The sequence below is a fragment of the Palaemon carinicauda genome, chromosome 35 (genome assembly GCF_036898095.1).
Source record: "Palaemon carinicauda isolate YSFRI2023 chromosome 35, ASM3689809v2, whole genome shotgun sequence".
NCBI classification, from domain to species: domain Eukaryota; kingdom Metazoa; phylum Arthropoda; class Malacostraca; order Decapoda; family Palaemonidae; genus Palaemon; species Palaemon carinicauda.
Window position 1 is genome coordinate 75,297,966 of NC_090759.1, and position 12,407 is coordinate 75,310,372.

General features: G+C 31.6%; 1 protein-coding gene across 1 annotated transcript in view; it reads left to right on the forward strand.

The window, feature by feature from the left end:
• LOC137627366 (uncharacterized) overlaps positions 1-2,617 on the forward strand; it is a 4,848-nt gene extending 2,231 nt beyond the window's left edge. The window contains exon 2 of the mRNA XM_068358453.1: positions 1,187-2,617. Coding sequence (XP_068214554.1) covers positions 1,187-2,617 — 1,431 coding nt within the window. The remainder of the gene's footprint in view (positions 1-1,186) is intronic.
• Positions 2,618-12,407: the final 9,790 nt, after the last annotated feature.

The following is a 12,407-nucleotide window of genomic DNA, read 5'->3' on the forward strand; positions in this document are numbered from 1 at the left end:
ATGATTCTGAATCAACATTGCACTTTTAACCATCTACTGTACAGTCAGCATATGAAAAGTGGGAGGCGATGTCCGTAGACTTTAGTTAGATGTTGGTAATACTCACTGGTAGAGGTCTGCAATCTCTGGTTGCTTTTGTTATTATTATTATTATTATTATTATTATTATTATTATTATTATTATTATTATTATTATTATTATTATTACTGTTATTATTTTTATATTTTTGATAACATTATTATAATTATTATTAGTAGTAGTAGCTAAGCAACATGCCTAGCAAGATATATATATATATATATATATATATTTATATATATGTATATATATATATATATATATATATAAATTATATATATATATCGTGTGTGGATAATTCCCGAGCGGACAATTTCCATCCGGACAACCTCCACGCGGACAACTGCCAGTATGGGCAATATTTGCATTCTGTACCCCCACAATTTAATGATATCTCTCTCTCTCTCTCTCTCTCTCTCTCTCTCTCTCTCTCTTCTCCCATTATTTTAGAACATTATCTCCACCTTTGAATGAAGATCCAATTTGCAAAGCCATCAGACTAAAATATAAGAAAACGAGCACAAATGCAATGCTAAGGCCCGAATGATCTGCCAGTCATATAAACTAAGCGTGTATCCGGATTTGTTCTGGCTTTATTACTCTTGAAATACACTGATTGCCTGTAGTAGGATCTGCATTCATTACAAAACAGAATAGGAATGAGAATGAGGGGGGCGGGGTTAAAGGTCTGCTGTTCCACTGTTGCCCTGATGTTTAATCGTTTCCGTAGCTTTGTTGGGAATTGGATGTATATGAAAAAAAAAAGTAGATTTTCCATTTCAAATTCCTTTGATATTTTACTATATTTTTTGCTCATTTTTCCTCGTGGGTTTTGTTACACTATCTATATTGTAAATTCAATAAACCATATTTAGGGGGAATATATTTCTGGGGGTTGAATGGCCTCCCATGTCCCAACGCTCGGTCATATGGTTAAAGCTCTATTATTATCCAGAATCTCCCCTTTTGAAATTCCTGTGCTGTCTGAGAGAGAGAGAGAGAGAGAGAGAGAGAGAGAGAGAGAGAGAGAGAGAAATTAAAAGGCCCAATTATAGTATCAATAATGACCTTCTCAATGATCTAGTTCATCATAATCATTCCATTCAGATATCGGACGCATACACATACACATACACTTACAGCACACTTACATACACATACACCTACACCTATACCTATACCTACATCTACAGTACACTCACATACACCTACACCCACACCTACACTTACAGCATACTTACATACACATACACTTACACCTACACCTATACCTACATCTACAGTACACTCACATACCCCTACACCTACACCTACACTTACAGCATACTTACATACACATACACATACACCTACACCTATACCTACATCTACAGTACACTCACATACACCTACACCTACAGCTACACTTACAGCATACTTACATACACATACACCTACACCTACACCTCTACCTACATCTACAGTGCACTCACATACCCCTACACCTACAGCTACACTTACAGTATACTTACATACACATACACATACACATACACCTACACCTATACCTACATCTACAGTACACTCACATACACCTACACCTACACCTACACCTATACCTATACCTACATCTACAGTACTCTCACATACACTAAGACCTACACCTATACCTACATCTACAGTACACTCACATACACCTACACCTACAGCTACACTTACAGCATACTTACATACACATACACCTACACCTATACCTACATCTACAGTACACTCACATACACCTACACCTACAGCTACACTTACAGCATATATACATACACATACACTTACACCTATACCTATACCTACATCTACAGTACACTCACATACACCTACATCTACACTTACAGCACACTTACATTCACATACACTTACACCTACACCTATACCTATACCTACATATACAGTAGACTCACATACACCTACACCTACACCTACAGCTACACTTACAGCATACTTACGTACACATACACTTACACATATACCTACATCTACAGTACACTCACATACACCTACACCCACAGTTACACTTACAGCATACTTACATACACATACAGTTACACCTACACCTCTACCTACATCTACAGTACACTCACATACACCTACACCTACACTTACAGCTTACATACATACACATACAGTTACACCTACACCTATACCTATACCTACATATACAGTAGACTCACATACACCTACACCTACACCTACAGCTACACTTACAGCATACTTACGTACACATACACTTACACCTATACCTACATCTACAGTACACTCACATACACCTACACTTACAGCATACTTACATACACATACAGTTACACCTACACCTCTACCTACATCTACAGTACACTCACATACACCTACACCTACACTTACAGCTTACATACATACACATACAGTTACACCTACACCTCTACCTACATCTACAGTACACTCAAATACACCTGCACCTACAGCTACACTTACAGCATACTTACATACACACTCACATACACCTACACCTACACTTACAGTAGTTAGATATCAGACGATATGGAAGATTGATACCGAAACCATCCGAAAATAATAGGTATCGCCTTATCAGTTGAACTTGATTCCGGTCTAACTTATTAGCCACATAGACTAATTAGAGTTGGGCGTCTATTTACGTTACAGAACTAATTATCTGGTTTTAATTAGAGCGTCTATTGGAAGTTTCTTAAAGGCGTCCATTTACAGCCAATTAGAGAATTCTAGATAGAGAGAAATGGATTATGTGTATACGAGAGCGCTCAAATTGTAATAAAAGAAGAGAGAAATGGATTATGTGTATACGAGAGCGCTCAAATTGTAATAAAAGAAGAGAGAAATGGATTATGTGTATACGAGAGCGCTCAAATTGTAATAAAAGAAGAGAGAAATGGATTATGTGTATACGAGAGCGCTCAAATTGTAATAAAAGAAGAGAGAATGGATTATGTGTATACGAGAGCGCTCAAATTGTAATAAAAGAAGAGAGAAATGGATTATGTGTATACGAGAGCGCTCAAATTGTAATAAAAGAAGAGAGAAATGGATTATGTGTATACGAGAGCGCTCAAATTGTAATAAAAGCAAACAAGTTTGATTGAAATCAAAATGAAATTAATTCATAGTAGGAAAATAGGTTTGGGTTAAAGGTACTAAAATCGAAAGAAGGAATTGAATCAGCTGATGAAATAAGAGGATAAGTTCGAATGAACTACTAAAAATTGTGTGAGAATAATATTTAAGATATAATAAAAACAAGTTCGAATGAACTACTAAAAAATGTGTGAGAATAATATTTAAGACATAATAAAAACAAGTTCGAATGAACTACTAAAAAAATGTGTGAGAATAATATTTAAGATATAATAAAAACAAGTTCGAATGAACTACTAAAAAAATGTGTGAGAATAATATTTAAGATATAATAAAAACAAGTTCGAATGAACTACTAAAAAAATGTGTGAGAATAATATTTAAGATATAATGAAAACAAGTTCGAATGAACTACTAAAAAATGTGTGAGAATAATATTTAAGATATAATGAAAACAAGTTCGAATGAACTAAAAAATGTGTGAGAATAATATTTAAGATATAATAAAAACAAGTTCGAATGAACTACTAAAAAAATGTGTGAGAATAATATTTAAGATATAATGAAAACAAGTTCGAATGAACTACTAAAAAAATGTGTGAGAATAATATTTAAGATATAATAAAAACAAGTTCGAATGAACTACTAAAAAATGTGTGAGAGTAATATTTAAGATATAATAAAACAAGTTCGAATGAACTACTAAAAAAATGTGTGAGAATAATATTTAAGATATAATAAAAACAAGTTCGAATGAACTACTAAAAAAAATGTGTGAGAATAATATTTAAGATATAATAAAAACAAGTTCGAATGAACTACTAAAAAAAATGTGTGAGAATAATATTTAAGATATAATAAAAACAAGTTCGAATGAACTACTAAAAAATGTGTGAGAATAATATTTAAGATATGATAAAAACAAGTTCGAATGAAATACTAAAAAATGTGTGAGAATAATATTTAAGATATAATAAAAACAAGTTCGAATGAACTACTAAAAAATGTGTGAGAATAATATTTAAGATATAATAAAAACAAGTTCGAATGAACAACTAAAAAAAATGTGTGAGAATAATATTTAAGATATAATAAAAATAAGTTCGAATGAACTACTACAAGCTGAAGATGAAATTGCTCAAGAAACCTGGGCCTCTTAGTTGTATATTCCTGCTCTCCCCCCCCCCCCTTTCAATTTGACACCAAACATGACGGCTTTCCATCAATTTTTAAAATTCATTTTCATCAACTTTTAAAAACCACTGTTCATCAAATTTTAAAATTCATTTTCATCAACTTTTAAAATCCACTGTTCATCAAATTTTAAAATCCACTGTTCATCAAATTTAAAATTTAACTGTTCATCAAATTTTAAAATCCACTGTTCATCAAATTTTAAAATCCACTGTTCATCAAATTTTAAAATCCACTGTTCATCAAATTCTAAAATCCACTGTTCATCAAATTTTAAAATCCATTGTTCATCAAATTTTAAAATTCATTTTCATCAACTTTTAAAATCCACTGTTCATCAAATTTTAAAATTCACTGTTCATCAAATTTTAAAATCCACTGTTCATCAAATTTTAAAATCCACTGTTCATCAAATTTTAAAATTCATTGTTCTTATCAATTAATCGTTAATTACTAATCAATGATGTCGAGAATCGTTCTGTCCACTTTACTGTTGAGGTGTTCTGTCTCTCTCCTGTCGTTTGACACCAAACACGACTGATTTCTGTCAAATTTGAAAATAAAAATTATTTTTTAATCAATCGTTAATTACTAATCAATGTAGATCAAAATCATTTAATCAAGTGTATCATAGGGTTGTTCTGGCCTGATTGGTAACGTCTCTGCCTGGTGTTTGCCAAACGGCGGTTCGAATCCCTCTCAGATTCGTTTGTGCCTTTAGTGTATGCAACCTCACCATCCTTGTGAGCTAAGGATAAGGATAGAGAGTTGGGGGGGGGGGAGCCTATAAGTCTATCGGTCGAGTCATCAGCAGCCATTGCCAGGCCCTCCCTGGTCCTAGCTTTGGTGGAGAGGGGACTTGGGCACTGATTATATAATATATGGTCAGTCTCTAAGGCATTGCCCTGCTTGCTGGGGCAATGTTACTGTTCCTTGCCTATGCCATTCATGAGCGGCCTTTAAAACCTTTAAACATTTAAATCGTTAATTACTAATCAATAAAGATTAGAATCCTTTAATCAAGTGCAAAATTGTAATTTCTTGTCCCTTTGTTTTATATGACACCAAACACGGCCATTTTCTGTGAACTTCAAAATTAAAAAAAAAAAAAAAAAAAAATAAACAAACAAACAAACAGGTTCAGTGTGTTGATGCGGGTACTAAACACATGCCAAGTTTCAGAAGGATCGACCGAGTTTTATGGAAGGAGTACGCTTTTGAAATTAGTACCTCGAAAATTATGAATTACTCTCAATAAATTCATTAATGGTCTGACTCAACTTTTCTGTTGTGATCAATGAGTACTCTCTTCTAGAGTCTACATACAGAATTTCACAATGATCCGACGGTTTATTATTATTATTATCATTATTATTATCATTATTATTATTATTATTATTGCTGTTGTTGTTGTTGTTGTTGTTATTATTATTATTTTTACTAGCTAAGCTACAACCCTATTTGAAAAAACAAAAAGCTTTAAGCCCAAGGGCTCCAACAGGAACAGGAAAAAATAGCTCAGGGAGGAAAGGAAAGAAAGAAATAAACTACAAGAGAAGTAATGAACAATTGAAATAAAATATTTTAAGAACAGTAACAACATTAAAATAGATTTTCCATATATAAACTATAAAAATTTCAAAAAAAAAGAAAACAAGAGGAAGAGATGGATATAAGTGTCCCCGACTGTGCATGAGGTAAGTTGTTGAAATTTCATTGTTTTTCTTCAATTAATTACTTATTAGCGTGACAGAATTTTAGATGCTTTCCCAAAGAATGTCCTTACCAAGTTTTTATGGCGATCGAAGTAGGGATAACGGAGTAGACAAAAAATGATAGTGTACACACTAAGTCCAAGAAGAAGAATCGGTGGAACTTCAAAAGTTCAAACTTGCAGCGAATGTTTTTATGTTGAACAGGAGGACACAAGTCTCTTTTTTATAGTTTATGTATGGAAGATCTATTTTAATGTTGTTACTGTTCTTGAAGTATTTTATTTTAATAGTTCATTACTTCTCTTGCAATGTACTTATTCCCTTATTTCTTTTCCTCACTGGGCTATTTTTCCCTGTTGCAGGCTTGGGCTTATAGCATCCTGCTTTCCCAACTAGCGTTATAGCTTGGATAATAATAATAATAATAATAATAATAATAATAATAATAATAATAATAATAATAATAATAATAACAATAATAATAATAATAATAATAATCATCATCATTATAGTAATAACAACTACAACAACAACAACAACAACAACAATGAGTAGTGATTAAATAATATTTTCTAGTTAAATAATATTTTCTAGTTAAAAAAAAAGCCACACGATAAAAAGGTTATCAACATGACCAACTGGATGGCATTCTCCAGATAGGTTAGAAGGAATGCTCTGAAAAAGAAATCCAAAAATATATAAGACTTGGTTTTAAGCACTTACGAAGTAAAAGCATATAAACAATTACCAACGAAATATTATTATTATTATTATTATTATTATTATTATTATTATTATTATTACTAGCCAAGCTACAACCCTAGTTGGAAAAGCAAGATGCTATAAGCCCAAGGGCTCGAACAGGGAAAAATAGCCCAGTGAGGAAAGGAAATAAGGGAATGAATAAACGATGAGAACAAATGAACAATAAATCGTTCTAAAAAGAGTAATAACGTCAAAACAGATATATCATATATAAACTATAGAAAAATTAATATTACAAACATCTGTGCCTCTGTTAAACATCAAAGTAACAACTTAAAGGTTTACTGAAAAATAAATTATATAGTAACAAGAGGAAAAATGATATCCAAAGGAAGTAGTTCTCCTTTAAAGCATAATGTTATAACTGTTTTTAAAGACGTCATGGCAACCAGTCTTAAATGTAAAACTGGATGTATTTCATATTTTCTGTATAAAAACAAATCAACTTGAAGTGAGGATAAAATAAAATTCATTATTACGTTAAAATTGAAATATAGGATGAAGATATAAATTCAAATATTCTCGGAAAAATAAACCTTGACGAATGTACACTGTAACTTGGGTTAGGATTTAAAAAAAAAAAAAAATATGTTCTAAATTTCTTTCTTACAATTTCTGACTTACTACTCAAACTACTCCAAAAAAAAAATATGTTCTAAATTTCTTTCTTACAATTTCTGACTTACTACTCAAACTACTCCAAAAATAAAATATGTTCTAAATTTCTTTCTTACAATTTCTGACTTACTACTCAAACTACTCCAAAAAAAAATATGTTCTAAATTTCTTTCTTACAATTTCTGACTTACTACTCAAACTACTCCAAAAAAAATCATGTCTAAATTTCTTTCTTACAATTTCTGACTTACTACTCAAACTACTCCAAAAAAAAAAATCATGTCTAAATTTCTTTCTTACAATTTCTGACTTACTACTCAAACTACTCCAAAAAAAAAATCATGTCTAAATTTCTTTCTTACAATTTCTGACTTACTACTCAAACTACTCCAAAAAAAAATCATGTCTAAATTTCTTTCTTACAATTTCTGACTTACTACTCTATCCTGTTTTCCCTTTAGTGCCCTGAGCGTCCAAGCGCACCTGTCGAGAGAGAGAGAGAGAGAGAGAGAGAGAGAGAGAGAGAGAGAGAGAGAGAGAGAGAGAGAGAGGATTCCATATTTTTCTTCTTTGAGAAGAGGGGATATTTAGATATGTTGTCATGTTGGAATATCCAGTTCCTTGGCAACTACGGGTGTGAAGGAGAAGTATAGAAAAGGTAACCTTATATATATTTATATATGTATATATATATGTATGTATATATACACATATATATGTATATATATACATATATATGTGTATATATATTATTATTATTATTATTATTATTATTATTATTATTATTATAATAGTTGGAAAAGCAGGATGCTATAAGCCCAAGGGCCCCAACAGGGAAAATTGCCCAGCGAGGAAAGGAAATAAGGAAATAAATAAACTACAATAGAAGTGGTTAATAATTAAAACAAAATATTTTTTAGAACAGTAACAACAGTCAGTAAAAATTTTGCCTTTTTATGTTTATATATATATATATATACATATATATATATATATATATATATATATATTATATATATATACATATATATATATATATATATATATATATATATATATATATATATATATATATATATATATATATATATATATATATATATAAATTTTCACTAAAGCATTATTACATACTTGAAGTATGGACTATAATACGATGGTTCACGAATAATAACAAGTATTTTCAGGCATTGAGATTTTTGGGGAAATGCTCTTTTAAAAACTAATTCGATTTATACGTTTGATGTGTGTGTGTATCTCCATTTGATCATACTATCGACTAAAAGTATACAAAAATATGTATACAGTATATACATTTATGTATGTATGTATGTATTCATGTCCTTATATACACACATACATAATCGTAATATATGCACACTAATCTATATTATTTCTCTTTCTCTTATTTTGTTAAAGTTTTTATAGTTTATATAGGAAATATTTATTTTAATGTTGTTGCTCTTAAAATATTTTATTTTTCTTTGTTTCCTTTCCTCACTAAGCTGTTTTCCCTGTTGGAGCCCCTGGGCTTTTAGCATCCTGCTTTTCCAGATAGGGTTGTAGCTTAGCAAGTATTGATAATAATAATAATAATAATAATAATAATAATAATAATAATAATAATAATAATGAAGTTTTTCTCCTCCAATCCCTCACTTGTCTTTAAACAAGAATGACATTAATCAAATATTGGAGTCTCACTGCTCATCTAAAAAGTAATTAACTTGATAATGATAAAATACAATGATGATGATGAAACATAATGATATCGGTATGAAGAGTTTGATAACATTACTGATAATGACTTCCGGTGAGAATAAAAATAAAACTAACACGTCTGAATAGATAAAATAAAGTAATGATGTTGAGCTAAATGCAATTATTAATAATGGAAAGTGTTGAAGTATTTCATGTTTTGTATAGATTGGATAAGCTTCAAAAGTTCAGACTTGCAACAAATGTTTTTATATTGAAAAGGCTGACATAAGTCTTTTTATAGTTTATATATAAAAGATCTGATATAGTATTGATACTGTTCTTAAAATATTTTATTTTGATTATTCATAACTTCTCATGTAGTTTGATTATTTCCTTATTTCCTTTCCTCACTGGGATATTTTTCCCAGTTGGATCCCCTGGGCTTTTAGCATCCTGTTTTTCCTACTAGGGTTGTAGTTTAGCTATTAATAATAATAGTAATAAAAGATTTGAATAATAATAATAATAATAATAATAATAATAATGATAATAATAATAATGATAATAATAATAATAATAATAATTATAATAAAAAATGATAGCAATGATAATAATAATTATAATTTTAAGAAATGATAATAATAATAATAATAATAATAATAATAATAATAATAATAATAATAATAATAATAATACTCGAGAAATGGTAGGGTAAAATGTATACGGTCAGCATGCATCAGTTATGGAGCAGAATATATTATTGTTGTTTTCCTACAATTAAATCCTGAGATGCCAATACAAACAGACAAATAGAAAACGAAACTAAAGGGGCACTCAATAGAGCGCAGACCTCCGCCGCAGGAGCTTATTACTCGACCTTTTGCTCGACCTAGACCTCTGACCTTAACGTGTATTTATTGGCGTGGACTTCAATACACTCAAATATGAACTAACTTTAAAGCCTCTATGATAGCAATGTAGCAAACGTATGACTGATTACGTGAATTGAACATTTTGCTTGACCGTGACCTTGACCTTTAACCTTGACCCTCATAAATTTAATGATTTCCATCTTTTTACATAACAGTTAATCCCTGCAAGTTTCATTACTCTACGATTAAAATTGTAGCCAGGAAGCTGTTCACAAACAGACACACACAAACAAACAGGGGGTAAAACATAACCTCCTTTCAACTTCGTTGGCGGAGATAACGATAAAAGCAAGTAGCTCTATCAAACAGCTGGAGTATATATATATATATATATATATATATATATATATATATATATATATATATATATATATATATATATATATATATATATATATAATATCACTCCTTTACGTCAATATATCTTTTTTTAAAACGGTAAATGCCAGGCAACATTTATTCCAGGATTTTTACAGTTTTTTTTTTACGGCAAATTTTTAACAATGTAGAAATGGAAATAAATTTATGATTAAACACACTATCTCTCTAATATCTGTTTCATGTTCAACATTTCAAGGACACGCCAATAGGATTCAGACTCTATCCTTATTTAAGAATCCTTATCTTACCCTGACACCTCTTAACATCCTATTGCAAGTTTCGCCAGAAAGTTGATAACGAAACATTCTTCAGGGCCTGATTAAAACCCTACGCCTCCTAGTGACAGGAATACATTCCAAGGATGAAAAAGGACAGATTTATCATTATTACAAGTTTCGCCCGAAAGATGATAACGAAACATTCTTCAGGACCTGATTAAAACCCTACGCCTCTTAGTGACAGGAATACATTCCAAGGAGGAAAAAGGACAGGTTTATCATTATTACAAGTTTCGCCCGAAAGATGATAACGAAACATCCTTCAGGACCTGATTAAAACCCTACGCCTCCTAGTGACAGGAATACATTCCAAGGAGGAAAAAGGACAGGTTTATCATTATTAAAAGTTTCGCCCGAAAGATGATAACGAAACATCCTTCAGGACCTGATTAAAACCCTACGCCTCCTAGTGACAGGAATACATTCCAAGGATGAAAAAGGACAGATTTATCATTATTACAAGTTTCGCCCGAAAGATGATAACGAAACATTCTTCAGGGCCTGATTAAAACACTACGCCACCTAGTGACAGGAATACATTCCAATGAGGAAAAAGGACAGATTTATCATTATTAAAAGTTTCGCTCGAAAGATGATAACGAAACATCCTTCAGGACCTGATTAAAACCCTACGCCTCCTAGTGACAGTAATACATTCCAAGGATGAAAAAGGACAGATTTATCATTATTACAAGTTTCGCCCGAAAGATGATAACGAAACATCCTTCAGGACCTGATTAAAACCCTACGCCTCCTAGTGACAGGAATACATTCCAAGGAGGAAAAAGGACAGATTTATCATTATTAAAAGTTTCGCCCGAAAGATGATAACGAAACATCCTTCAGGACCTGATTAAAACCCTACGCCTCCTAGTGACAGGAATACATTCCAAGAATGAAAAAGGACAGATTTATCATTATTACAAGTTTCGCCCGAAAGATGATAACGAAACATTCTTCAGGGCCTGATTAAAACCCTACGCCTCCTAGTGACAGGAATACATTCCAAGGAGGAAAAAGGACAGATTTATCATTATTAAAAGTTTCGCCCGAAAGATGATAACGAAACATCCTTCAGGACCTGATTAAAACCCTACGCCTCCTAGTGACAGGAATACATTCCAAGGAGGAAAAAGGACAGATTTATCATTATTACAAGTTTCGCCCGAAAGATGATAACGAAACATTCTTCAGGGCCTGATTAAAACCCTACGCCACCTAGTGACAGGAATACATTCCAAGGAGGAAAAAGGACAGATTTATCATTATTAAAAGTTTCGCCCGAAAGATGATAACGAAACATCCTTCAGGACCTGATTAAAACCCTACGCCTCCTAGTGACAGGAATACATTCCAAGGATGTAAAAGGACAGATTTATCATTATTACAAGTTTCGCCCGAAAGATGATAACGAAACATCCTTCAGGACCTGATTAAAACCCTACGCCTCCTAGTGACAGGAATACATTCCAAGGAGGAAAAAGGACAGATTTATCATTATTAAAAGTTTCGCCCGAAAGATGATAACGAAACATCCTTCAGGACCTGATTAAAACCCTACGCCTCCTAGTGACAGGAATACATTCCAAGGAGGAAAAAGGACAGATTTATCATTATTAAAAGTTTC